The sequence below is a fragment of the Hirundo rustica genome, chromosome 23 (genome assembly GCF_015227805.2).
Source record: "Hirundo rustica isolate bHirRus1 chromosome 23, bHirRus1.pri.v3, whole genome shotgun sequence".
In the NCBI taxonomy this organism is placed as follows: Eukaryota; Metazoa; Chordata; class Aves; order Passeriformes; family Hirundinidae; genus Hirundo; species Hirundo rustica.
Genome location: NC_053472.1, coordinates 6268015 through 6293268, shown reverse-complemented (window position 1 = coordinate 6293268; position 25254 = coordinate 6268015). Strand labels below are relative to the sequence as shown.

Here is a 25254-nt window from a genome sequence, read left to right as displayed (position 1 = left end):
GTGTTTCAAAGTTTGTGTAGGGCGCAGGCTCGGCTGGAGAGCGCGGGGCGGGGTTTGGATGCACCGGGGACGTGGGATGCACATGCCAGGAGCAGGATGAGCCACTGGGACAGTGCCACCCCCAGCCACAGCAGGCACGGCCCAGCCAAGCACCTGCTCCGGGAGCAGCGAGCAGGGATCACTGTTCTGGGTGATTTCCTGATGCAGAAATATGCAGCATCATTCCATTTCCAGGCAGGGAAACAAATGAGCCTCTGCTTGCTCCCCTCTGCTGTTTTCCCCTCCTTCCCACCCTCATTTGATCCCACTCCATGTGGCAACATCAAACGAGCGTTGAATATTTTAGTTCCTGTAAAATATTTATATTATAATGCACGGAAGGAAATCGGTCGCTTCCAGGCCATGTAAACATATGCCTGGGAACAGCTGGATCCCTGGCAGCGCCGGCAGAGGACGGGGCTGCACAGCTGCTGCATTCCCAGGGATGAGAACCCTGAGAAGCCGGAGCACCACGTGCGGGGCGGGGCAGGGAGGACCAGGATCTTGGAGCCCAAACCTCTGCCAAGGTCAACCCAACCCCGACCTTAGCAGTGACCCCCAGGCAGCTCCTCTGCCCTGTCCTGGGGAAGGGTGGGCAAAGGGGGTGCCCTGAGCTCCCAGAGGAGCCAGGGGATGGCGGGGGCCTGGCCTTCGCCCAGTGACTGGAGATTAATTGAGGCCTGCCATTAAAACGTCACTGAGAAAATTATTAACTTAAGGTAAACCACTTCCACGCGTCAAAAGCAAAGGCAATCAGTCCCAGGCATGTCCCCCTAGGAAATTATGTGGAGTAATTAATCAAAAAGCTAATGAGAAATGTGTTTTCTTTCCCAGCCTAACACCACATCATATTCTTATTAGCCAAGGTTATTACAATAGTAATCATGCATGCTCCGAGTTCAGATTGGGTTTTTTGCTCCACTGCCACCAATTTAGGAAGCCGTTAATGGGAAAGATAAACCCCGATACACAAAGCAGCCCTTTGTGCCTGTGCACCCACGGGTGCTCCTCGCCACACGCCACCTGTGCCCGCCGTCACACGTCCCTGTCACCCCATCCCCGGCCACCCCTGCCCACCACGGTGCCCCAAACCGGGGCCGTGCCGAGCCCAGGCTGCTGGATCCCCTGGCGCCCTGCTCTGCCCTCCCAGCCTTCCCCAGCACGGGAATCAGCACCCAAACCCCAGCTGCAGTTCCCGCTGCGCACACAGATGGATCAGGGAGACAGGGAATGCTGAGGTTTGTGAGCACCCTGTTCCGGCACTGCTCATCCCTTCTCCAAACCCACCCTGCTCGTTCGGATGCCCGGAAGGACCCAAGTTGTTCCATAAATCTGGCTGCGAGCAGGTAATCTGCTGCTGCGCTGGGCTCCCCCTGGGCCCAGCTGCGAGCGCAGCCACCTGCCAATCTCAGCAGCCCTAAAATGCACCGTCAGCAGCCGGCGCGGGGAAACGGCCCTGCTTGATATTCAGCATTAAATAATTCAGCCCCCACGGAGAGACGGGGGAGAAGAATGAGCCTGACAAAAAATATAAAGATTTCCTATGCCCCGTTAAAAATGCAGTGACCTGATTAGCTCGCTGGCGGGATGCTGAGCCACGCCAGAGCCGAGCAGGGAATCCCAGTCTGCAGCGACAGAGGGCCTTGGCAGGCAAATCCCACCCTACAGAGCCCAGCAGCACCTTTCTGCTTTATTTTCGTGTGTGTTTTCGTGCTCAGTGTCTTTTCCTTGCTTGCACACATGTGACACGTGGGAGATGTTGCTGCAGGACAGCCTTTCCTTCGCAGAATCATTTCAGCCGGAAAAGACCTCCGAGATCATCGAGTCCAACCTCTGAGCGATCACCAGCCCAGAGCACTGAGTGCCATGTCCTGTTACTCTGTGTCCTTGCTCAGGAACATCCCACGCCTTCCCTGTGCAGCCCCTGCCCGCTCCCTCGGGGCTCGCTGGGCACAAGCCAGAGGGTCAGAGCCGCCCGCCTGCCCCAAGGGACCCAGCTGTGCCCCCCGAGCCCCCCTGAGCCCCCCTGCACCGCTGCCGAGGAATCCTCGCGGCCTCCCAAGGATGTTTGGCAGCTCCGGCTTTGATGTGTGGATTAACGAGAACTGACACCGCTGGAGCAGAGTCTTCAGAAGCCCAAAGGCAGGGCCCGGGGCGAGACCGGAGGGGACGAGGCTCTCTGAGCGCTGCCTTTGATTGCTCCCTGCTCCGGGACCCGCCGGGTGCGGTCCGGCCGCGGCTTTCGGGGCTGCCCGGGGCTGCTCCCTCTGGGCACCGTCCCCGGGGCTGGATTCGCCCCCGAGCGGACCCGCGGGAGCCACCCAAGGCTGCTCCCACCCGGTGAAGGCACGCAGCGCTGGAGACGCGCTGGCCGAAGGGATGCGGCGCTGCCGTGCCTGCAGCGGGACCCCGCTCCGGGCTGGCACCGCACGCTGTGGAGCTTGAGCAGGGCTGGGCTGGGCTTGGCCGAGGTCCCGACACGGCTGCGGGAGAGAAAACAGCCCCATGAGCACGCACACAGCCCCGAGAGCCGCGGCCATGCAAGAAACTCCATCCCCATCATCAACTGAACAAGCTCCGGGCAGAAAGGATCCCGGCAGGAGCACAGCCGCGGCACAGGAGCGGTTTGTGCCGGGCGGGATGAGGGAGGATGAGGAGGGAGCTCTAATTCCTGCGGCGGTGGGGGGGATGCCTGCTGCCAGCGCTGCTCCCCAGGGTCCCCACCGATGTCCCCATCCCAGGGGGGTCCCTCGGGGAGGCGGGCAGAGCCCCGGGCGCTGCAGCGCTCGCAGCCGGGCCCTCTCTGCCTTCAGCCCTTTAGGAAGAAATCCATTAGCTGCTAATTACACACGGGCCAGAACACTGCCGGGTTATTATGGCTGTAAAGCACTCCACAGTTATAATCTGGAATTCCCGCTGTAGGCTGTTTGCTGGCGGAGCAGCACCTGATTTACAGCAGGGCACCAGCCTGGCCCCGGAGCCGGAGGTGCCCGCAGGCAGAGCGCCCTGCCCTGGGAGCAGCACGGGTCACCAGGGACGCGGCCCCGGGAGCCGAGCCCGTGGGCACGGCTGCTGCCAGCCCTGCCATCCCCGGAGCTGAGGGGAGCAGGCTCCGGGCGCTGCCATCCTCACCTCCCGCACCCCACCGGAGCTGCGGCCTCGGCTGATGGCGATACAGTTTCCTGAAGTTCCTCCACAACGAATATGGATGCACATCTGCCTCCGCTTAGGTGTAACAAATGGGGAGAGACGGTGTTAAACCACGCCGAAACCGTGCCCGCTGCCAGCATCCCAACCACCCCAGAGCCGGAGCCGCCGGAATCCTCCGTGGGCTGGGAGAAAGAAACGCTGCAGAGCTTGAATTCTTCAGCAGTTTAGTGCTCTGAGGGTCCTCTGCAGCCTCCTGCTCCTAGGGACACTTGTGGAGACCCCATTCCGTGACGGGGATGTGTCCCTGTCCCCAGGGCTGGCCGCGGGGACACTGGGGCACGGGAAACTTCCCACGCCCCGGCTGTGCAGCCGAGCGTGGCGGACCCGTGAGCCCCATCACCCGGGGGCTCGCTCCACCCGCCAGATAACGCATCGAAAACATGTTTATTTCCATCCAGGCTACTTCTCAATTTGATTCTTTATCTCCCGTTTAGCCTCTGACAGATCAAAGGCTCGGCGGAGGGGAAGCGGAGCCGGGCCGCGCATGAAAATGAGCCCTGATACATAATTAATTAACATAAAACAGTTTCATTAGGAGACGGTGTTACATGGCTGTTTGTCTTGAAAATGTAAACTGTGTGAAGAGCACAGGGGAGAGCACAGCTCCGTGCCAGCCCCTCTCCTGGCGCTGCCCATCCCAGCCCGGCTCCAGCTCCCGGGAGCACTGGGAGGGGCCGGAGCGTGGGCCCCTCTCCCTGGATCCCCTGCAATGTCTCCCACCCTTGATTATTAATCTGTTTTTAATTCTATTAAGAGATAGCCAGGAGAAAGAGTATCAATTTTAGATTAACAAGGTTATTAGCACTTAATTATGTGAGGTGTCTTTGTAATTGAAAAGGAAAAGAGGAAGCGCCATAAATATCCTGGCCCCCGAGCTCCTGGGGGTTTGCGTGTGGCTCTTTATTCACAAGGCTGTGGAACCATAAATATTAAATATCTGGTGAAAGAAAAAATAAAAAAATCACAAGGCAGAGAGAGGATGCCCTCTGGATATTCCGGCGCTGAATGTTCTTGCATTTACAAATATTCATTAGCTGGGATCTGCAAAGTTATTTCCACCAAGACTCAGTGAAGGAGGAAGAGAGAGAGGTTATTGAAAAAAAAAAAAAAAAATAGAGTCTAGAGTAAATATTATTAGTAATTTTTATCTCTGCGTGTCCCTAATTATTCCATAATTAGGAAAAGTGCACATATGCATATACAATCACTAACCTGCCAGTCTCAGGGATTCTCATTCCCAGCCCCGCTGTGGGATGGAGTCACCAGGGAAAACTCTTCTATCCCGAAAAGCAGTGGGGGTGTCTGTGCCCGGGGGAACCCCGCCGTGCCCCCATGCACAGGTGCTCCCTGCTGGAAGCCCGGGGTGATTGAGGGAGCCACCAGCTCTGCCGAGCACCCACGACCTGGAGCTGCTGCCGCTTAGAGAGACATTAAATGACAAATCTCAGGCTCTTTTTAATTAAAAAATAATACAACTCAGCAGGAAATGGAGCAATAACACAACACTGCCAAAACCCACTTTGCTGTTAAAAAAATCCCCCAAAAAACAGCCAAGAGGCAGCTGGGGGGGAGAGGCCACATTCACCTTGGTGGGGACGGGTGATGGGAGAGGTGACGGGACAGGTGACGGGACAGGTGACGGGACAGGTGACGGGATGGGTGATGGGATGGGTGACAGGACAGGTGACAGGACGGGTGACAGGACGGGTGACAGGACAGGCAGGGGGGACCAAGGGTCCCTCCCAGGACCCCCCCTCCCACCAGCCCCACTCCCGTGGGCACAGGGCTCCCGGGGACAGGCGGTGTCACACCCCAGGAATTAAGCTCTTAATCTAAACTAAACACATTACCACGAGCTCATCAACAAAAATCTAATTACGCCGCGCGAGGCCAGGCTTAATTGCTCGTCCTTGACACCAGCAGCGCCCATGGAAGCCCAGGAGCCGGCGAGAGCCTGGGACTGGAATGATCCTGCTCCCCGGAAAAAGTGCCAAAGGAAAACGGGAGCGGAAAAAAGAGGGCTGTGCAATTAGCAGAGAATCAGCAGCGCGGTAATTGTTGGGGGAGCGCCGAGGGTCATTAGCAGGTATGGGGAATACTGCTGGGACCCCCTGGCAGGCTCCGGAGGGACACACAGGCAGGGGCAGGGACTCCAGAAAGGGGGAGAACGCCTCAAACCCAGCTTTTCTCCCAGTAAAGACAAGCTGGAGCAGCTTCCCAGCCTGGCCCGGCCGCCCCCAGGCGCCCCTGGGCTCCTCGTTTGCTGCTCCCACTAACGAGGAAATCGGGATGCAGGAGGCGGCTGAGCCCCGCTGCCTCCCCCGCACGCTCCTCCCCGACTTATCACCACTCACAGGATGTTTACAATAATTTTTAATTTGCGCAATTATTAATCATTTTTCTATCTGTCTCATTTGCATAATAATTACTCTGCTTGCTGTTTGCCATGACTGTGAATGACAGTGGTTTAAATTAAATTAAGATTTTAATATTCTTCTTTTTTTGGGGGGGGTTAAAGCTAATCAAAGTTGCTGCTCGATGCCAAGACCGGGGCTCTGCCCTTCCAGAACCGCTAATGAAGAGATCCAGCCCTGGTGTCACTGCTCCATCTCCATCACCCAGCTCATCCCAGGGGATCCCGCAGCGTTTTCCCATCGCTGTGCTGCCGGAACTGCTCACACAAGGCCGCAGCCGGGACAGGAGATGTGGGATGCAGAACAAGGGCACAGGGACAAAGCCAACTCCCTTCTCCCCAGGCAGCACACGGGGATGGGATCAGGGAGGGAGGTGTTCACCACCTGAACCCCCCATTCCCTCACAGGTATCTCCTAAAAATAAAATATCTGGTAACGAACAAGTAACAGATACAGAAATCCAGCATTGTGATGAACGAGGAGGGCATTGCCTCTCAAATTTAAAAACCCCAGCCTTCAAAATCAGCTGCAAGAGCAGAACCTGATGCCATTTCAGGTCCTGAGCACATTTTGTTCAGCACCAACATTTCAAAGTGCTTTGCCTCCTTATGAGCAGCCTACAGCCCCAAGTGTGACACGAGGCAGCTGCTGGCATCCGTGGCTCTGCAAGAGCAGCCACTGCCACCGAGCAGGTGAGGAAGGAACCGGCATCCAGCTCTGCTCACGAGGGCGAATCCAATCATTCCACAGCAGGTTCTTTACATCTCCAGCAGCACTCAGATTAAGTGAGAGCAAAGACGAGTGTGTCAAGTGGAACTGCACTTGTCGAGGCTGCAGCTGCCTCGGGTTCCAGGGGAAAATGGGAACAGGGCCTTGGCGACAGGAGGGGGAAGCACAACTGGAAGCACCTGGCTGGAAATGCGCTGCCACCTCACCCACCCAGCCCATCTCCCTGCCCAGCAGGTGCAACAGGGCTGGGAATGGTTCCATGTCCCGCCCGCCTTGGAAAACACCACCACCACGCAGAGTCGAGTAAAAAAAGAAAGGTGTTATTTACAGGTGAACACACAAAGTCCAGGGCTGCTGGAAACATTACACAGGGATGAAAAACATGGAAGTCCCAAGGGTCTGGCACTCCAGAGCAGACTTTGCTGCCATCCCTCCCACCCACGGCCCTCCCAGTGCTGGAGAATCCCTGAAAAGAGCGATCCTGCCCCTGCCCACTGCTGCAGCCAAGGCATCTCCATGGAAACTGCTGCCTGCAGCTCAGCCCTGCTCCCCGGGACCTCAACAAGAACAACTGTATTTATTTCCACAAGTGCTTTCTGGCACACGGGGATTAAAGGGAAGCTTTGCCCAGCCTCCAGCTCTGAGACTGACAAATCTGATCACAGGAGAAGTGCCAGATCAGCCCCAAATCCAGAGGGATCTGGGGGCACCAGCTGCTCCAAACTATGAGGGAAGCAATTCCAGGTCTCCAAGTCCTAATTCTCCACACATTTATTTCCACTAGAAATGGACCCCTGAAGAACTGCTGAGGCCCCTGAAGATCCTGCTGCCCAATGCAGCACTGCAGGTTCCTCTTCCAGTGCCAGAGCATTCCCTGCTCAGTCTCCTGTCTGGACAGGGTCAGGAAAAGCTGAGTTTGAACCTTCCTGCACGTTGGTGATCCTGGGATTTACATGGCAAAATAACTGGATAAACTCAACAAAAGCTCAGAAGTTCAACTTAACCTGAGTTCTGGAGCAGACCTCACCGCATGAGGGTAAATCTCCCAAACCCAAGTGTTCAGCAGATTTTCACCTGAGATTTAGGACATCTGAAGACTTGGGAACTGCCCTCAGAGGTCAAATCATTTGGCATAGAACAGAAGTTTGTTAGAAAACAAACAAGAAACCAGTGTCCTCCCCAGAGAGCTGGAGGCTGCGGCTGACAGGGAATCCAGCCTTGCCCGTGGATGCTGAGGACAGGGCTTGTTCCAGGGAGAGAGGCCATTGCTCAGGGCTCTGGCAGCAGGAGGTGCCTGTGGGTCCCTGCAGGAGCTCTCCTACATGTCCTCCACGCTCCACTTGTAGGCGAGCTCCTGCACCGCTTTCTTGTTGGCGATGCGGGCGAAGCGCTGCTGCTCGAACCCGTTGGACCTGCAAAGGGACACCCAGGTGGCAGGAGCTGCTGGGCAGGACCTCTTCTCACCACTGCATGTTTTGCACTCATTTACTCTGGCTCAGTCTCCACCCGGACCCGTGGTTACCGAGAAGTGATGCCTCCGAAGTTCCTCACCGCCCCTTGCCCCATCACCCATCTGCAGCTTAATGCAATCAGCTGCCAACAGCCTCACTCATCCCATAACTGCAGCCTTTACACTGGGAACTCCCTGAAGCAAAACTCCTTCACTTTTACTGCTATTCCAGCAGGAACAAGTACCTGTCCACACCGTCCCAGCGATGCCCGGGCCAGATGTTAAACCTGTTGAGCGGAGGCGCTGGTCCCTTGTACCTGGGTTTTTCTGGAACACAAGGAGCAGAACAGCTGTTTCCAGCACAGCCAGGTGGTCACATCCTCACACCCCCAACAAGCTGTCTGCAGGCAGAGAGCTCCTGACAGCCAGCTACAGCTCCCAAAGGCTCCCTGTGACAAACTGCTGAGTTTCCAGCCACCAGGCCCTGCTCTCCCAGCTGACAACTCGTGTAACTGTAACTGGTAACCAGCCAGCAACTCCAGGGAGTGCAGGAGTCCCCCAGGACTCAGGAGCTCCAGCGGCCCTTGGCTATTTACTGAACAGCAGCTGCATTTCTGCACTGCTGACACCTTAAACCACACACAGGTGTATTCCAGAGGCAAACCTTTCTCCTTGTTCTCCTTGGCCTTCCTTTTCTTGATGAGAGCAGCCATGGGGTCTCCTTCCCTCTCCTGCTCCCTCAGCATTCGGTCCAGGTCCTGGTCATCGATGTAACGGGCCAAGGGCTTCTGCATCTCCTTGACTGCATCCTCTACGTTCTGCTGCTGCTGCCTCTCCTGGGCCAGCCTGGAACACACACAGAGTCACCCAAACCTCCCACCGCCTGTGCAGCATTCCCAAAGCACCTCCAGCAGAGGAAGGGATTCCAGGCGCGTGGAACACGGGCTGGTCCCAGGCTCGACCTCAGAACGAAGTGAAATGCAACACCAGTCTGGCAGATCCAAACTGAACCAGATCCAAACTAAAACCAGGAGGTGGGAGGCACACGGACTGTGCCTAGGAGTTCCTTACTCACCCTTTTCCCCACTTGGCGTATTGCTCTTCCCTCTTGGCCTCTGCCTCAGCCTTCAGCCTCTGTTCCAGCTGCTCCTGGGCCAGGTTCCTCTTGCGGCCGGACTTGTCTCGGAACACGGTCTGAGCGTTCCGGGATTCCTCTGGCAGGGACAGACGCCTCAAGTCACACACTTTGGAACATTTTATCACCTCCAGACAATTCAGTGACTTTAACTGCAAATTCTCTTTTGCTTGTCCTAATCTCCCAAAGAGCATGTCACCCAAAGCCTGGCAGGATCTCAGCTCCTGCTCTTCCACGCTGCCCCACACAGACCCTGAGCTCCCTGGTTATCCATCAGCTCCTTGGGACTGGCAGAGGAAAAGCATTTCACACTCCCTGCGATTTCCCTGGCACTGCTCTGAAATCCCCACGTGGAACCGTGACCCTGGCCAAGGCTTCCAGCACATGTCCAGCTGCAGCTCCACAGGGAGGCTCCCCACCAGCATCCCAGTGCCTGAAGGAGCACAGGAGAAGGGAGCTGGGGCTCGGGCCCTGTTCCCCACTCCCACCTTCCAGGCGCTTGGTGCTCCTCTCATCCTTCCGGATCTCCTGCTTCTCCCTCTGCAGCACATCGGCCGACACCAGGCCAGCTTTGAGCCCGGATGACATCGTGTTAGCCTGGAAATCACACAAATCCCACAGTCACAGGGCAGGGACAGCCCTGTCAGAGCCACTCGCACCAAAACTCCCCCCGCTTGTCAGTCATTGGCCTTCCACAGCTGGAAGGGAAGGAGACAGCCTTTACCTTCTTGGGAGAGGCCTTGGTGTCCCGGCGCTGCGGGGAGCGCTCCGGGGGGCTCCGGGACCTGTGCTGGTCCTTCTGGGCGGGCGAGGCCCGTCCTGGAGGAGATAAATCAGAGAGTGAGCATTTGCTGACTCCTCCAGGAGGATCACGCTCAGGAAAGCACTGTGGACACAGCCCAGGCTGCAGCAGAGGCGCTCCAGGCTGGGTGAACTCTCAGCTGGCTGTGCGCAGCTGTGCCTACAGGGACAGACAGCTGCCACTGCAAGCTGTGCCAGCTGTGCCAGCGGAGCACCAGCCCACAGCACTCATCTGTGGCAGCGTGGATCCCAGCGAGGACACGGGGGACACAGAGTGTGACACTCACCTTTCGTTCGGCTCCTTTTCCCGCTCGGGGACCTCGGCTTCTCTCTCCGAGGTGACAAATCCTGACGCTGTCTCCTGGGAGGTGACAGATCTGGGGTGTCGTGACGCCGTCTCCTGGGAGGGGATGGGTCAGGGGTGTCGTGACGCTGTCTCCTGGGGGGTGACAGATCTGGGGTGTCGTGACGCCGTCTCCTGGGAGGTGACGGGTCGGGGGTGTCGTGACGCTGCCGTCTCCTAGGAGGGGATGGGTCGGGGGTGTCACGGCGCTGTCTCCTGGGGGGTGACAGATCTGGGGTGTCGTGACGCTGTCTCCTGGGAGGTGACGGGTCGGGGGTGTCGTGACGCTGTCTCCTGGGAGGGGATGGGTCAGGGGTGTCGTGACGCTGTCTCCTGGGAGGTGAGGGGTCAGGCGTGTCGTGACGCTGTTTCCTGGGAGGTGACAGATCTGGGGTGTCGTGACGCTGTCTCCTGGGAGGTGAGGGGTCAGGCGTGTCGTGACGCTGTTTCCTGGGGGGTGACAGATCTGGGGTGTCGTGACGCTGTCTCCTGGGAGGTGACGGGTCCGGGGTGTCGTGACGCTGTCTCCTAGGAGGTGAGGGGTCAGGCGTGTCGTGACGCTGCCGTCTCGGAGGAGAGAGGTCCATGGAGCCGTTGTGTTTCCCTGCTGGGGACGAGGGCTCTGGGGAGTCGTGGCGCCGCCGCCTGCGAGGGCAGAGAAGGTGACGGTGAGCTCTGTCTGTTTGGAAACAAAGCAGGACCTGCAGGGCTGGGAAGTGGCCAAGGCTGGGAACAGCTTTTGAACGTGGATTCATTTGGCTCCTGCACCCTTGAGCCCCAGACTTCCCAGATCCCAGAAAGCCTCCGAGGCAGCCTGGATCCCAGCAGAGCAGGAATTTAAAGCTTCCACCATCACCATCATTCAAACTGACAGGGACCATCATCCCAACCTCCCTGGCAGCGGTTAGCCGGCAGGGAAAGGGATCCAGAAGTGCCCACGATTCCCAGCAAAGCGCAGGACCAGACAGTCAAACGCAGAAAAGCAGGGTGAACCGAGAGCAGAAGTCCTGGTTGGAGCCCCCATACCTCGAGGCAGACTTGGCAGGTCCCGAAATATCCGAACTCTGCGAGTCCTCATCTGGAGGAAAGCAATGGGAATCACTGTTATCAGGGCTCTGCACAGCTCAGCAGCCCTCCGGCATCTCAAGGATTGTTATTATTTTTTTTAGCTGGTATTATTTTTGACTTGCATCACTGTTCAGAGAAGTCGAACATTAGGGGGAGAAGGTGGAAGGAGCTGCTCTTACCTCCTAGAACCTTCCATTTGGAGTTCGTTCGGAATTCCTCCATGAGCTTCACCTCATCGGGGCGCTCATCGATGAACTCTGCCACCTGCAAAAGCACAGCCAACACCAGCGGCTCACAGAAAGGCACAATCCCCACTCCCTACACATCCTCCCAAGCCCGGCCATCCCAGCCCCTCTGCCCTGCTCCAGCAGCCGTTCCGGAGCACAGCACCACCGTGCTGCCCTTGGAACACACGGGTACATAAAGAACCGGCTGCTCTGATCCGCAGGGACACCACTCCTTCTTCCGGAGCTGCGAGCAGCAATCCCACCACAACACAGGGCAGGGAGAGCAGCTTCAGCACGTTCTTCCCAAAAGGAGGCACGAGGTGACCGTAGGAACGGATCGAGGGCGTGACACCGCGTCCGACGCTCACCACAGGCAAGTCCGCCTCGTCCTCCTCCTCCTCCTTCTCCGGGGCGGCGGCGATGCTGTTCCAGCTGACATCGTCATCCACGATCCGCATCCTGGGAGCGGCGAGAGGCGCTGCCGTCAGGACCCGCTCTGCGGCGGGGCAGCCCCGGGGGGCTCGGAGCGAGGGTCCGCAGAGGGGAGCCCGGGGGGGATTCCCAAGCGCGGGCACCGCGCAGGATCGCGCCCGCCGCCCCGTTCCCCCGGGACTCACCCGGCTCTGCCGGCGCCGCCCGGCGGCTTCTTCTTGCGGCGGCGGCGGGGCTGCGCGGGCTCGGCGGGGCCGCTCAGGTACCGCCGCAGGTACTCGGCCTTGGACAGCCCCGGCGCCGCCATGGCCACTGACGCACAACCGCGGCGCCGGCGGGAAGGGGCGGGGCCACGGGCATGGCGGGAGCCGCGCGCGGAGGGGGCGTGGCCACACCCGTGCCAATGCCAAAAGTGGGCAGAGGGTGGGGCTGTGGGTGGGGGCACGGCCACATGTGTGTAAATACCACTAAAGCAGTGGAGAGTGGGGCTGTGGGCATGATCACGTGTGTGTAAATACCATTAAAGCGGTGGAGAGGGGGGCTGTGGGTGGGGGCATGGTCACATGTGTGTGAATACCATAAAAGCAGTGGAGAGGGGGGCTGTGGGTGGGGGCACGGCCACGTGTGTGTAAATACCATAAAAGCAGTGGAGAGGGGGGCTGTGGGCATGGTCACATGTGTGTAAATACCATTAAAGCAGTGGAGAGGGGGGCTGTGGGCATGGTCACATGTGTGTAAATACCATTAAAGCAGTGGAGAGGGGGGCTGTGGGCACGGCCACATGTGTGTAAATACCATTAAAGCAGTGGAGAGGGGGGCTGTGGGCACGGCCACATGTGTGTAAATACCATTAAAGCAGTGGAGAGGGGGGCTGTGGGCATGGTCACATGTGTGTAAATACCATTAAAACAGTGGAGAGTGGGGCTGTGGGCACGGCCACATGTGTGTAAATACCATAAAAGCGGTGGAGAGGGGGGCTGTGGGCACGGCCACGTGTGTGTAAATACCATTTAAGCAGTGGAGAGTGGGGCTGTGGGCACGGCCACATGTGTGTAAATACCATTAAAGCAGTGGAGAGTGGGGCTGTGGGCACGGCCACATGTGTGTAAATACCATTAAAGCAGTGGAGAGTGGGGCTGTGGGCATGGCCACATGTATGTAAATACCATGAAAGGAGCGGAGGGTGGGGCTGTGCGTGTGGCCACACGTATGTAAATACCATAAAAGCCGAGGGTGGGGCTGTGGGCATTGCCACACAGCCCCCGGGGTTATGAATAGAGCAGGAACAGAGCACACAAATCCATCTTTTAGCAATCAGCTTTATTGAGGAGTCGCCTCCACTGCCACCCCCGTGCCCCAACACACCAGCACCTCACATGTCAGCTCCCCGCGGGGAGGCCCCAGGCCCAGCCCCGCTGCTTTCGCGCTGGAACCGCTCCCCTGTGCCCAGGAAGGGGAGCAGAGTCCTGGCCCCACACAAGTGCTGGTCCCTGGAGCGGTTCGGGAAGCAGGCTGGGAGGGCTGGGTTGCCCCCGCTACCGCTCCGAGGCCACCTCTGGCTCGTAGCCCTCTGTTTTCATGTCGTTCAGGCCCAGCTCTTCGTTCTGCTCAAAGGTGCGCTCATAGCGCTGCACGCTCAGCTCCGGGTCCTCTTCGGGGGCGTACACGTTCTGTGGGGACGGGGGGAAAACTGCTGCACTCCCCTCTGCCCACAGCCCCGGGCACCATCCCAGCCAAGCACCCAGCAGGGGCTCCAGCAGCTGCTCACGCCCAGAGCTCCAACGGGAACCCCACTCCCAACACGTGCCAGGGAAATAAACTCCCCCAGACTGCTCAGGGAGCCCAGCGGAGGGCCCAGGGCCGTACCTGGAGGTAACTGTTGCCTGCAGGGTCATCCATGATGAAGTGAGCCTGGGCCTTCCCCTCTATGATCTGCAGGAACAGAGCACGTGCAGCCATTAAGGCTCTTCCTAATGCTTCAGCGCTTCTGGCACCAGTGCAGAGCACGGGAAATCCAGAGTAAACTCACGTCCTGCAGCTTCCCAATGAACTCCTGCAGCTTCCCTGTCCTGCTGGGCGTGGAGCTGTCTCCCAGAGTGAAGGGGTTCTTCTCCACCTGCAAGGGCAGGTGAGGCAGCTGTGAGGCAGCCAGAGCCCCCAGCCAGCGCTGAGAGGGACAGCGAGCGGGCTGAGCCCCCCGGGCTGCCCCAGGGCCACTCACCAGGTCCCGGATGTCCTTCAGCAGCCCCTCCAGCGTGGTGAACTTCCCCCCCAGCGCTCCCATGCCCAGCTCGAACTCCAGCTCGGGGATCTCCACGCTGCACGTCTCTGACTGCAAGGGTGAGCACCCCGTGAGACCCACGGAGGGAGGGCCAGGCCCCCACGGAGGACAGGGCAGGTATCCCGGGGCACTGCACCTTCAGGATATCCCGGCTCATGTCGGAAGGGTCCGTAATCCGGAGGGTGATCCTGGTGCCTTGCGGTTCGATGGCTCCTCCAGACTTCACCTGGGAACAGCTGGCAGTGAGCTCCACAATCCACACTCAGGTCACGGCCCCAGGCTTTAACAGGTCTCATCCCAGCACTCCAAACCCGGCACAGCGGCCTCAGCACACAGCATAAAGCCCCTCCTGACAATGCCCCCGTCCAGTTTCCCTCCCAACAGCCCCACTGGGAAGCGGAGCTCAGGGACAAAGGCACAGAAGAGCTCTCCCTGCTCTCCTTCCAGCTCACCTCATTGGTCCTGTGCCCACAGGAGTCGCAGTTGGTGGCCATGATAATCACCTCCTTAAAGTGTGGGATTTCTGGAGCACCGAGTCAAGGGAAACATCCAAGCAGCAGCCCAGGGGTGGCAGGACCCCACCGGGAGCTGTGAGCAGCCCTGAGACAGCTCTGCACCCCAAGAGGCCCCAGCTCAGAGAAGTGATTGAGGCCTGTGGTGCAGCAGGGAGAGCCCAGGGCCACGCAGTGCCCCTCATCCCCATGGCAGGCCCCGAAGGATACGCACTAACTTCATGTTGGTGCTGGCCGGGGCGTTGCACTCGGGGCAGTTGGTGTTGAACTGCAGCACCTGGGGGAGCGAAAGGGCGGCCACAACGTCCCAAGCAGCCCAGGAGAGCTGTCCTGAGCGTCCCTCAGCTCTGCAGCACCACCCACCTCGTCCCGCAGGTCCTCGGCAGCGTCCGGCGGCTTCGCGTCCACCTCCTCTCCCTGCAAGGGAAGCGTGAACCCCTGTTCCCTGGTTTGGGGCTCCCAGGGGGTCAGGGGCCGGTCCAGTCACCTCCAGTCCCAGCAGGGCACACTGCTGCGGGCTCCTCCTGTAGCGGGTGACCACGAGGGCCTCATCCCTCTGTGGCGCGTGGGGGTTCTCCACAAAGCTGTTCCCAGAGGGATCATCCAGGATCTGCGGGACAAGGGGGCCTGAGGGAGCTGTCCTGCAGCCCCACATCCAGCCAGGGCTGCCCTTCTGTGAGCACTCACAAAGGTGAAGGGGGAGTGGACTTCCTTCAGCTGCCTCAGTTTACCAACGAACTCGTCTATTTTCCTTGCCACCTCTTTGTCTGTCGCCTGGAAAAGGACAAGGAATACAGAATCCTTTAAAATGGAACAGACCCCCAAGATGGGATCCAGCTGCTGCAGGGGCAGCCCAGAGCTGCTGACAAAGGTGACCAGGGCACAAAGCAGAGCTCTGGCGCATTCCCCAGCTGCCCTGGGGGACATCCCAAGTGTTTTCCACCCCCGAGGAGCCTCCCCCTTGCAGCCCCTTACCCTGCGGGCGGGCTGGTCCTGCTCCAGGCCTGCCACAGCTCTGTCAATGATCCCCTCGATGGTGGTGAGCACTGCGCAAGGGACGGACACCGAGCTGATGGCACCATTAACACATCCCAGGAATCCCCCCAGGAACCGCTCCCATCTACCCACCTCCCTTCTGGCTGAAGGCAGGGATCTCAAAGTCCAGCTCTGGAATTCGAGCTGAGGCACAGTCGGTCTTCACCACCTCCCTGTTCATGTCCTGCACACAGAGCCAGGAGCAGCCTGAGGATCCCCGAGAGATCCAGGGCTCCCACGCACTGGGATCGCAGAGAGGTGTTGGCCCCAGCCCCCTTTCCCTTGGGAATGAGCGGATTTGGGGCCTGGAGCAGAGCGGGGAGGCCCTGCCCACCTGGCGGGAGGTGACGGCCAGGGTGTAGCGCACGCCCTGCTCCTGGATCCTGCCCGCTGACTGGATCTCCGTGTTGGACCAGGAGCAGCTGTCGCAGGAGAAGGAGCTGACGATGATCTCTTTGAAGAAGGGGATCCTGGTGAGCAGGAGCCGCGTCACTCCCTGCGGCAGCGAGGGGCTCGTGGGAACCCGAGTCGTGGGGGCGATGGCCCAGGGCCCTGACAGCGCCTCCGGCACGGGCAGGTCCCTGCCCCCAGACCCGCTCTCACCCCTACGAGCTCCTGGAAACGCCCTCCCGACCCCACCAGTGCCCCCTGCTCCGAGACCAGCTGTGGCCCTCGGTGGGTCCTTCCTCGCTCCTATCCCCCATCGCCCCCAGAGCTCTGTAACCCCCAGCGACCCCTGCCCGCTCCTCCCCACGACCACTGGAGAGCCCTGTGCCCTGACCCGACCCACAGCGCGCCCCTCACCCCCCTGCAGCCCCTCTCTGACCCCCGCGCGCCCCTGTCCTGCTCTCCCCGCCGGCGCCCCGCGATCCCTCACGTTGCGGAAGCAATTCATGCACAGGGACTCGATCTCCGCCGGCTGCTGCTCGCCGTCCTCGGCGCTGAGGGGCCGGAACAGGGACTCCCCGCGCCCCGCCGCCTCCATGGCCCCCAGCGCCGACATGCTGGCGGCGCGTCACGTGACGGCGCGGCGCGATGACGCGCGAGCGCGTGCCTCGGGCGGGTCATGTGACCCGCGGGCCGCGATGGCGGCGCCTTTATTTGCGTTCAGCCCCGGCGCAGCCCCGGCCCCGCCGCCCCGCCCGGGCCCTCCCCGGCACCCTCCCCGGCACCCTCCCCGGCACCCTCCCCGCCCCGCTCGCTCAGGCTCAGCGCCAGGTCCCGCCACAGCGCGTCCAGCCGGGCGCGCAGGTCCTCCAGGGGCGGCGGCGGCGCGTCCAGCGGCTCCTCGGGCGGGTCCGGGCGGGCGCTGAGCTTCAGCCGCATCTCCTCCGTCTCCTGGTCCAGCGCCCGCGTGAAGGCGCGGATCTGGGCGTACGCGTCCTGCCGGAACTCCTCCACGCGCCGCTGCACCTCCTTCGCCAGCGCCTCCCGGGAGCGGCCCGGGGCCGGCGCGGGCCCCCCGAGGCTGCCGGGGTACAGGCTCAGCTTCTCCTTCAGCTGCTCCAGATTCTTCTGGATCCGCTGGTGCAGGTCCCGCGCGTTGCGGGTCAGCTTGGCCGACAGCTCCTGGATGTGCTGGTTGAGCTGCTCGGGGCTGGCGCGGGCGTGCGGGGCCACGCTGCGGTGCAGCTCCTCCACGTTGCGGCGGATCTCGGTCAGCAGCCGGTCCGCGTACGGGTGGAAGATGTCCTTCACCTGGTCCGTGTGGAAGGCGATCTTGTCGCTGTAGTGAGCCATGAAGCGCTGCAGCTCCTCGGCGCCGTCCAGGAGCTGCGCCGTCACCTCCCGGCTGGGCATCAGGTGCCGCCGGAGCTCCCGGGCCCGTAGGGACACCTGGTCCAGGAGCTCCTCCGTGAACGGCCGCAGCTGCTGCCGGAGCTCGTCCAGCTGCTTCCCGACCTGCTGGTGCGCCTCGTCCACGTACGGGGACAGCCACAGCCGCAGCCCGTCCAGCTCCCTGCGGATGGCCTTGCGCAGGCCGGCCGAGTCCTCGTACAGCCGGGGCTGCGGGCCCCTGCTGAGGGGCGACAGCTTCTCCAGGAAGTGCCCCACGTAGCTGACCCCATCCTGGATGCTGTCCTTCAGGTTCCTGCACGACAGCGTCACCGACACCCCCCAGTGATGCAACCCCTCCGTGCCCCTAATAAAAGCCGCTCACCCCTTCCCCCGTGTCCCCGCACTCACGTGAGGTCCTTGCCCAGCTTGCCGTGCTCCCGGCTGTCCTTGTCCCCCGTCAGCTGGCTCGGGTACTCCCAGAGGCCGCTCTGCGCCGGCCTGGCCGGGGCTGCTGCGGGTGGGAGCGGGGCTTGTGCCGCTGCCCAGCCAGCCCTGCTGCCCCCTGAGCCCCCCGAGCCCCTGGGGCGCATGGCCAGGACGGAGAGGAGCAGCGCAGCCTTCAGCAGCATGGTGCGGCTGCAGGAGAGAGCCGAGAGGAGTCCCAGTGCTCACGGGGTGCCCCTGCTGCACATCCCCCCAGGACCTCGCTCCCGGGACCGTCTGACAGCCGGGGCTCCCCTAAAAACGCCTGGGGGACCCCGAAACAGCGCGAGTCCCCCGCAGCCCCGCTGTGGTGCACCTGGAGTCACACCCAGCTCCTCTGGCCGCACAGACTCAAAGCCCCCCGCCCCTCACCTGCCTCGGGTCGCCTCCCGCGTCCCTCCGGCCCGGAGGCGGCCGCTGGCCGCCCTTATATGGGCCCGGGGGGCGGCCGAGGAGCGGGCGATAAGGCGGCTTTGGGACGGGAAGGCTTTTTGGACCTCACTCCGTGTAAACACAACGTGGAGGTCCGGGCACGTTCCGGGGAGGTGACCTGGGGGGCGGCCACCTGACCGCCGCTGCCCCCCGGGCTCTGCATCCCGCAGGGAATGCTGCATGGAGCTGCCGGGGCGGCATGGGGACGGGGACAGCGGCTGCAGCTCCTGTCAGGACGAAAAGGGAGCCTGGAGCGCCGGGATGGGTGCGGGAGGGCGAGCCGGGCTCCGGCTGTGCGGGCAGGGCTGGGATGCGCGGCTCGGGAGCGAACCTTCCCCTTCCGCGGCTGCGCTCCCGCGGGGCGCCCGGCCCGGCGTGCTCGAGTCCGTTCCTTTGCACGCTGGATTTTACCGGGAATACACCCGGGCACGCTGGGGTGGGGGCGAAGTCCGGCGCTGCCGGGGTGAAACGCCGAGCAGTCGCCAGCGCCGCTCCGGCACCAAAGTCCGCGCGGTTCCCCCGCCCGGGCCGACACGTGGGATCGCTCCCGGCAGCGCTGGCCGGGCGTGCTTCGCCCCGTCCCGTCCGTTCCAGCCCGGGCTCCGGCCAGCAGAGCGCCCAGGCCCCGTTCTCCCTTGTCCGAGCCCCGCTGCGCTGTGGCTCAGGTGTCCGTCACCCCCGCAGGTCCCTCGTGGCCGCTGCTGCCCCACCACAGCGGCGATGTTTGGCCGCATCCCGGGGCTCTGCCCCTCTGCAGCCCCCTGGGTGTCCCCGGCTGTGAGGAGGTGACAGCGAGGCCCCGGCCCTGGGCTCATCTGGCTGCCACCGCAGAGACCTCCCAGCCACCTACCCCGCCTCTGCTCCCTCTCCCTGGTGCCCCAGGGCCCAAATTCGGGGTGACGCTCCCCGCTCCGAGCGTGCCCCGGGTTTCCCAGCCCAGGGCAGAACAGCGGGATGCTGCGGGAAGGAAGGACACGGACCAGCACGTGCATGTCAAGGAGATTTATTTCTGCCACTGGAAGTGGCCGGGAATGCTCGGAATGTGTGTGGATGGCCGGCCTGGGCGGCTTAATTCTCCGGGGGTGCGACGGTGCTGAGGAAAGCGGCCACCTTCTCCCGCACCTCCTTCTCCAGCAGCTCCAGGTGATCCTCCACGCCGGCAGTGCCCGAGTCCAGCTTGCCGCGCATCTCCTCCAGCCGCTGCACCAGCTGCTTCCCGAAGGTCTCCCCGAAGGGAGCCGCCTGCTGCCGGAAGGCGTCCAGCGTCTGCCCCACGCGCTGCTCCAGCTGCTGTGCCAGGGGCGCCAGGCGCTGCCGGAGGCTCTCGGCGTCTCCCCCGGCCGCCTCCCGCAGCTCCGTGGCCAGCGGGCTCAGCTGGGCGCGCAGCTCCTCGGAGCTGGCGGCCAGGCGGGCGCGCATCTCCTCGGCCGCCCGCTCCATCTGCGCGGTCAGGCTCTCCAGCTGCCGGTTGAGGCCGTCCTGCACCTCCTGGGCGTAGGGGCTGAGGCCGCGCCGCAGCTCGGCCACGCTCTGCTCCACCTGCGCCTTCAGCTCATCCGCCATGGGCGACAGCCGCTCCTTCAGGCTCTCCACGCCGCCGTCGATCTGCTGCTGCAGGCGGTCGGCGTAGGGGCTGAGCGAGGCCTGGATGTTCTGGGTGTTGTCCCGCAGGCGCTCCCGCAGCTCGGTCGCGTAGGGCTCCAGCGCCCGCTGCAGCTCCCCGGCGCTGCGGTCCACCTGGGAGCGCAGCTCCTCGGCGTAGGGGCTCATCTTGGCCTGCAGCTGGCGGATGTTGGTGCTGATCTGCTGGTGAACGTCGTCGGCGTAGGGCGCCAGCTTGGCCTGCAGCTCCCGCATCTCCCGCTGGATCTGCTCCTTCAGGCGCTGGGAGTCCTGCGCCAGCCGCGCCTGCAGCTCGGTGGCAAAGGGCACCAGCCGCTCCTGCAGGTCCTCGGCGTAGGCGCTGACGCTCTGCAGGTTGCTCTTCAGCAGGGTGCTGAGGAGAGGGGACACGTCAGGGCCCGTGTTCCCACAGCCCCGGGCCCTGCCCGGCTCCCCCCGAGCCCCCCGAGCCCCCCGCTCCCCCCGGCGCTGCGGCTCGGCTCACTTGAGCTGCTTGCTGATCTCGGTCTGCTGCAGCTGGTCCACCGTGTCCTTGGCATTGCTGCCCAGCTCCGTGAAGTACTTCCAGATCACGCTGGCCACCTCATCAGGGTTCACATCGGCCCGTGACCCTGCAGGGGGTGCTGGGGTCAGCGCTCAAGCAGTCCCCGTTCCCGTTCCCCAGGGGACATCAGCGACATTCCCATCACTGCCCCGGGGCAGTGCCCTGCTGGCGCCAGGGCCCCTCGCTCCACCTCACCTGAGATCGCAAGGAGAACCAGGACAAGGGCGGCCGCCTTGGGCGCCATCCTGAGCGCTGGGGACTCCTGTGGGAGCGCAGAGCGGAGGTGAAGGAAGCCCCAGGGACCGGCAGCCTCCCAATCCCCTGCCAGAGGCCGTGGAGACCCTGGCTCCCTCCAGCCCCTGCAGCTGCTCACCTGTGCTGCCACTGCCGCGGTGCCTGGAGCCGGCAGCTCCCTGCACTATTTATGCAGCCTGGGCGCTCCTGCGGCTTCCACGCGGGCTGTGACACACCAAGGGCTTGGACTTTAGCCGGGCACAACGTGGAAGTGCCTGATGTGCGCAGGCCTGACATCACCCAGAGCCCTGACATCACCCGGAGCCCTGACATCACCCGGAGCCCCGACATCACCCAGAACCCCGACATCACCCAGAACCCCGACATCACCCACCAGCACCCGGTGGGGTGACAGGGACAGAGGGGATGGGGGACACAGGACACACCCAGCCCCTCTGGGGGACAGGGACCCGGGGCTGAGGGGACACCTCAGTGCCCTGTGGGTGCAGCAATGGCTCCATCAGTGCTTCCAGCTCAGAACCTGGGATGTGTGGCAGTGGATGTGTGGCAGTGGATGTGTGGCAGTGGATGTGTGGATACAGGATGTGTGGCAGTGGATGTGTGGCAGTGGGGTGGGTGGATACGGGATGTGTGGCAATGGGATGGGTGGATACGGGATGTGTGGCTGTGGGATGTGTGGTTCTGGGGCAGGACACGGGCTCTGGGGATGCTGCAGGGACCTCCCAGCTCTGCCAGGGGCTGTGCCATGCCTGGGCTGGGCAGCGGGGCAGGACACGGGCTCACTTTGATGGAGCTGGGGGACACGAGGCTGTGCACAGGCAGGATGGCAGCATTGCCTTCAGTCCAGGCTCCTGGAATAAGCCCCGGCACAGGAAGGGGCCAGGACACTGCAGGGCGCTGCAGCCACACGGCACCCGGCAACGGAGCCGGGGCCCGTGCGTGTCCCCGGCCGTGGGCATCGGGCTCTCGGCACACTCCTGGGCTCGGGGCAGCCCCCGGCCCAGCCCAGCCCGCCCCGGGGGCAGCGGAGCAGCGGCGATGTGTCACAGCGGGCAAAGGGCACGGCGGGCAGGGGCAGGGAGAGGAACCAGCCAGGGGATGGCAGCGGCAAGGTCCGAAGAGCCTCGCGGTGCCCGAGGGCGTCGCGCCCGGGGACAGGACCGCTGGATGTCACCCTTGTGCCGTGTGCGCCCAGGCTGTCCCCCGCCCGGGCACGGGGCTGGCTGCGCACACGCGTGTGCACACGCACACGCACGCACGGGTGTGCGCGCACACGCGCAGACACTCGGGGCCCCAGCAGGCTCCGTCCCCGCGGGATTTCCCAACTCCTGGCCGGAGGCAGCGCCCCTGCAGCCCCCCCGCGCCCTGCCCTGACCTTTGCACAAATCCCCCAGCGCGGCCCAGGGGAGGGTATAAAGAGGGAGCCGGGGCTGCCCCCTCGCCACAGAGCCCGGCACAGGTGAGTGGGGACATCCCTGGTGAGGGTCGTGCTGGGAAGGGGTCGGGGTCGGGACCCCCGCGCCCCCCCCGCCGCCCCACACCCTGCGCTCTGCTCTCTCCCCAGCCATGAAGGCGTCGCTGCTGTTCCTGCTCGCCTGCACGGCCGTCCTGGCGGTGGGAGCACGTAAGGGCCGGGGGCTGCGCAGGGGGAAGGGGGGACACGGGGGGGGCACAGCCGCGGGCCCCGTGCCCCCAGTCCCACCAGGCTGGTGCTTGCAGGGGCCGACGCGCCCGAGGAGCAGAAGGCGCTGGTGCAGAAGGTGCAGGAGCTGGCCCAGAAAGCCTCGGCCATGGCCAAGGACGCCTACAGCAGGGTGCGGGAGTCGGAGGCGGCGCAGCAGGCCAGGTGCCCCGAACCCCGCCAGCCCTGTCGCTGTCCCTATCCCCGTTCCCGGTGCCAGCGCCCCGCGCTGATCCCTCCCTTCCCCCTGCAGGCAGTGGCTGTTGGACAACGCGGAGCTGGCGAAGCAGCGGCTGGTGTGGCTCAAGGAAAAGCTGGCGGAGCTCTGGAAGAAGACTCCGACCGCGTAGCCTCGCTGGGGGCTGCCCGGGAACTGCTGGTGCTGGGGACCCCCCGGCTCCCCCCTGCTGTCGCGGTGCTCAATAAAGCGGGGCTGACACGAACGCTGTGGTGGCATCACTGGGGGGGTGGCGAGGAGGACTGTGACCCGCGGGGAGAGGGAGGGCTGCGACAGGCACCAGCACTGCGGTGTCTGTCACCCGATGTCACACGGCCGTGTCGGGGTGCCCGGGGGGGCAGGAGCCGGGTGCTGCTCACACGAGCTCCTGCAAATTCAGTGCCACCGTACCCCAGCACCCTGTGTGGGGCTGAGCGCGGCTGCACCCCGGGCGGAGCTGGACTCGGTACCGGGCGAGCCCAGGGCACCCCTCAGCAGCTCCCTGACTCCCCACAACCTCCGGGTCCCCAGCACCCCCAGCCCAGAGCACCCCTGGCCCCCTCCAGCATCCACTGCAAAGACTGAGCGAGCTCCAATAACTTAGGTCAAGTTTATTTGTCACAAGGGAGGCAAAGCTGAGAGCGACGCCGGGTTGGGGAGGGAATTCTAGGGGAGGAGGGGTCTCCGGGGAGGACACCCTAGGCCTGGGCTGGCCCGGGGCTCCTGCAGCCTGTCCCCAGAGCCCCCTGAGGAGAAGCACCCGGGCAGGGCGGGGAGCACCCGGGGCGGCTGCGGAGAGGGGCTGGGGTCAGTCCCTGGCCGCGCCGGCCGGCGCCTCAGGCCACGGTCTTCTGGAGTTCCTCCAGCAAGGTGAGGAAACGGGCCTTGAGGGTCTCGGTGTAGGGGGTGAGGCGCTCCTTGAAGTCCTGCACCAGGGGCGTCATCTTCTCGCGCAGGTTGCTGAGCTGCTCCACCACCTTGGCCTGGTATTCAGCGGCCTGGGGGATGCCCTTCTCCCGGATCTCCTCCAGCTTCTGGCTCAGCTTCTGCCGCAGCTCATCGCTGAAGGGGGCCACGTTCTTGCGCAGCTCCTCGACGTGCCCGCGCAGACGGTCCCGCGCCTCCTCGGCCACCGGGGTCAGCTTCTGCTGCAGCAGCTCCACCTTCTGCTTGCTCAGCTCCTTCAGCTCCTGGGCGAGGGGTGCCAGGCGCTGGCGGTACTGCTCCAGATCTTCCGTCCACTTGGCAGAGAACTGGTCCAGGAAGGGCTTGATCTTCTCCTTCACCTCCTCCAGGTCCTTGGTCAGCTCCTTGCGCAGGGACTCGGTGTCTTTCAGCCACATCTCCCGCACCTCTTTGTAGTAGGGAGCCACATCCTCTCTCAGCTTGGCGGCGGCCGCACCCAGCGTGTCGAGGTTCTCGCCCAGCTTCAGGCTGCGGGAGGGGAGGGAGGTCACACACGCTGCCCGGGGTCCCCCGCCAGCCCCCGCCACGCACCTCCCACTTACTCCAGCTGTTTGCCCACGGTGGAGGCCTCGAACTGGGCAATGGCTTCCTTGCCGCTGGCCTTCACGGTCTCCAGGTAGACATCGAGCATGTCCTTGAGGCGATCCAGGGGTGCCTGGGGCTCATCGTGCTGCCAGAAGGAGCGGGCCTGTGTGCCTGCGGAGAGAGCCGGCTGTGCTCAGGACACGCCGCCCGGGGACGGCTCCAGCCCTGCCGGGGACCTGCCCGGCTCGGGAGGGGACCAGGGACTGCAGCCCGACTCGCAAAGCGCTTCGGAAACCGGCGGCTTCCAGCAGCGCTCGCGTCGGGCTCAGCCTCCCTGTCCCGCCCGTGCTGCTCCATCGCGCCCGTGCTGTGCTGTTCCATCCCGCCCGTGCTGTGCTGTTCCATCCCGCCCGTGCTGTGCTGTTCCATCCCGCCCGTGCTGTGCCGCTCCATCCCGCCCGTGCTGCTCCATCCCGCCCGTGCTGTTCCATCCCGCCCGTGCTGTTCCATCCCGCCCGTGCTGCTCCATCCCGCCCGTGCTGCTCCATCCCGCGGGCATCCGCAGCCGCCGCAGCCCCGTCCGGACCTACCCGTCAGGCAGAGCAGGGCGAGGGTCAACACCACGGCTCTCATCTTGGCGCTGGACCTGCGGGCAGAGCAAGAGAGTTGGGCGCGGGGAGCCCCGGCGAAGCCAAGCCCGGCGGGGCTGAGCCCCAGCCCGGCTCGAGGGGTCCCGCCGGGGCGGCGGGCAGGCGGCACCGCTCTGTCTGTCCCTGCGGGTCCCGCGGAGCGGCCCGGGCTCTTACCAGCTCTCTCTACGGCAGCCGCTCGTCCAGTCTGAGCGGCCGGGGCTCCGCCGCCGCTATTTATGCCGGAGGGGCAGTTCCGCGGAGATAAGCCAGCGCGGCGGCCCCGGAACGCGCTCCCGGCGGGCGATGTGGCGCGCAGGGTTCAAGGATCGCGCAGCATCGCCGAGGAGCGCGGGCTTGGCAGGGGCGGCGAGCAAACAGGAGCTCCCCGCGGGACGCGCCTGGCCGGCCAAGGAGCTGTTTACGCTCCCGGTGACCCAGATT

At 63.2% G+C, this 25254-nt stretch overlaps 6 protein-coding genes across 7 annotated transcripts; 1 reads left to right on the top strand and 5 right to left on the bottom strand.

Moving 5' to 3' along the window:
* Positions 1-6761: 6761 nt before the first annotated feature.
* BUD13 (BUD13 homolog) lies at positions 6762-12168 on the bottom strand. Its single transcript, XM_040085292.2, has 11 exons — positions 12034-12168; positions 11785-11875; positions 11369-11453; positions 11148-11199; positions 10066-10766; positions 9702-9796; positions 9466-9574; positions 8918-9056; positions 8507-8688; positions 8088-8169; positions 6762-7804 (listed from the first exon to the last, which is right to left on the bottom strand). Exons 1-11 carry the CDS (start codon positions 12153-12155, stop codon positions 7711-7713), a joined length of 1752 nt encoding a protein of 583 aa, XP_039941226.1. The 5' UTR covers positions 12156-12168; the 3' UTR covers positions 6762-7710.
* A 983-nt stretch (positions 12169-13151) lies between these two features.
* Positions 13152-16691, bottom strand: ZPR1 (ZPR1 zinc finger). Of its 2 annotated transcripts, none has more exons than XM_040085037.2 (14): positions 16554-16691; positions 16011-16172; positions 15770-15860; positions 15617-15687; positions 15329-15415; positions 15129-15251; positions 15005-15058; positions 14852-14918; positions 14582-14652; positions 14266-14355; positions 14070-14180; positions 13878-13964; positions 13715-13780; positions 13152-13518 (listed from the first exon to the last, which is right to left on the bottom strand). In XM_040085037.2, exons 1-14 carry the CDS (start codon positions 16677-16679, stop codon positions 13384-13386), a joined length of 1341 nt encoding a protein of 446 aa, XP_039940971.1. In that variant the 5' UTR covers positions 16680-16691; the 3' UTR covers positions 13152-13383. The 2 variants fall into 2 exon arrangements, with proteins under 2 accessions (XP_039940971.1, XP_039940974.1); XM_040085040.1 differs by having other exon boundaries at positions 16011-16146; positions 16554-16683.
* A 92-nt stretch (positions 16692-16783) lies between these two features.
* Positions 16784-18084, bottom strand: APOA5 (apolipoprotein A5). Its single transcript, XM_040085189.1, has 2 exons — positions 17864-18084; positions 16784-17768 (listed from the first exon to the last, which is right to left on the bottom strand). The coding sequence occupies exons 1-2, from the start codon at positions 18082-18084 to the stop codon at positions 16784-16786; spliced, it is 1206 nt and encodes a 401-aa protein (XP_039941123.1).
* Positions 18085-19438: 1354 nt separating this feature from the next.
* Positions 19439-20781, bottom strand: APOA4 (apolipoprotein A4). The gene is made up of 3 exons (XM_040085234.1): positions 20733-20781; positions 20478-20604; positions 19439-20366 (listed from the first exon to the last, which is right to left on the bottom strand). Exons 1-3 carry the CDS (start codon positions 20779-20781, stop codon positions 19439-19441), a joined length of 1104 nt encoding a protein of 367 aa, XP_039941168.1.
* A 1272-nt stretch (positions 20782-22053) lies between these two features.
* Positions 22054-22916, top strand: APOC3 (apolipoprotein C3). The gene is made up of 4 exons (XM_040085207.2): positions 22054-22251; positions 22357-22416; positions 22512-22638; positions 22727-22916. The coding sequence occupies exons 2-4, from the start codon at positions 22359-22361 to the stop codon at positions 22821-22823; spliced, it is 282 nt and encodes a 93-aa protein (XP_039941141.1). The 5' UTR covers positions 22054-22251; positions 22357-22358; the 3' UTR covers positions 22824-22916.
* A 365-nt stretch (positions 22917-23281) lies between these two features.
* APOA1 (apolipoprotein A1) lies at positions 23282-25168 on the bottom strand. The gene is made up of 4 exons (XM_040084978.2): positions 24988-25168; positions 24772-24827; positions 24199-24352; positions 23282-24124 (listed from the first exon to the last, which is right to left on the bottom strand). The coding sequence occupies exons 2-4, from the start codon at positions 24812-24814 to the stop codon at positions 23527-23529; spliced, it is 795 nt and encodes a 264-aa protein (XP_039940912.1). The 5' UTR covers positions 24815-24827; positions 24988-25168; the 3' UTR covers positions 23282-23526.
* Positions 25169-25254: the final 86 nt, after the last annotated feature.

Bases quoted from the DNA above. Each gene is read 5' to 3' on its own strand.
- BUD13 (XM_040085292.2), bottom strand. From the start codon at position 12,155: ATGGCGGCGCCGGGGCTGTCCAAGGCCGAGTACCTGCGGCGGTACCTG. The intron at 11,876-12,033 runs GTGAGTCCCGGG...CGCCGCTCCCAG, and splicing joins GGCGGCGCCGGCAGAGCCGG to GATGCGGATCGTGGATGACG. The intron at 11,454-11,784 runs GTGAGCGTCGGA...GTGCTTTTGCAG, and splicing joins ACGAGGCGGACTTGCCTGTG to GTGGCAGAGTTCATCGATGA.
- ZPR1 (XM_040085037.2), bottom strand. From the start codon at position 16,679: ATGTCGGCGCTGGGGGCCATGGAGGCGGCGGGGCGCGGGGAGTCCCTG. The intron at 15,252-15,328 runs GTGAGTGCTCAC...CTTGTCCCGCAG, and splicing joins TCCACTCCCCCTTCACCTTT to ATCCTGGATGATCCCTCTGG. The intron at 13,519-13,714 runs GTACGGCCCTGG...CCGTCCCCACAG, and splicing joins CAGGCAACAGTTACCTCCAG to AACGTGTACGCCCCCGAAGA.
- APOA5 (XM_040085189.1), bottom strand. From the start codon at position 18,084: ATGCTGCTGAAGGCTGCGCTGCTCCTCTCCGTCCTGGCCATGCGCCCC. The intron at 17,769-17,863 runs GTGAGTGCGGGG...GCTGTCGTGCAG, and splicing joins AAGCTGGGCAAGGACCTCAC to GAACCTGAAGGACAGCATCC.
- APOA4 (XM_040085234.1), bottom strand. From the start codon at position 20,781: ATGGCGCCCAAGGCGGCCGCCCTTGTCCTGGTTCTCCTTGCGATCTCA. The intron at 20,605-20,732 runs GTGAGGTGGAGC...CACCCCCTGCAG, and splicing joins GGTTCTCCTTGCGATCTCAG to GGTCACGGGCCGATGTGAAC. The intron at 20,367-20,477 runs GTGAGCCGAGCC...CCCTCTCCTCAG, and splicing joins GAGATCAGCAAGCAGCTCAA to CACCCTGCTGAAGAGCAACC.
- APOC3 (XM_040085207.2), top strand. From the start codon at position 22,359: ATGAAGGCGTCGCTGCTGTTCCTGCTCGCCTGCACGGCCGTCCTGGCG. The intron at 22,417-22,511 runs GTAAGGGCCGGG...TGGTGCTTGCAG, and splicing joins CGTCCTGGCGGTGGGAGCAC to GGGCCGACGCGCCCGAGGAG. The intron at 22,639-22,726 runs GTGCCCCGAACC...TTCCCCCTGCAG, and splicing joins GAGGCGGCGCAGCAGGCCAG to GCAGTGGCTGTTGGACAACG.
- APOA1 (XM_040084978.2), bottom strand. From the start codon at position 24,814: ATGAGAGCCGTGGTGTTGACCCTCGCCCTGCTCTGCCTGACGG. The intron at 24,353-24,771 runs GTAGGTCCGGAC...CTCTCTCCGCAG, and splicing joins CGCCCTGCTCTGCCTGACGG to GCACACAGGCCCGCTCCTTC. The intron at 24,125-24,198 runs GTAAGTGGGAGG...CCCCTCCCGCAG, and splicing joins ACCGTGGGCAAACAGCTGGA to CCTGAAGCTGGGCGAGAACC.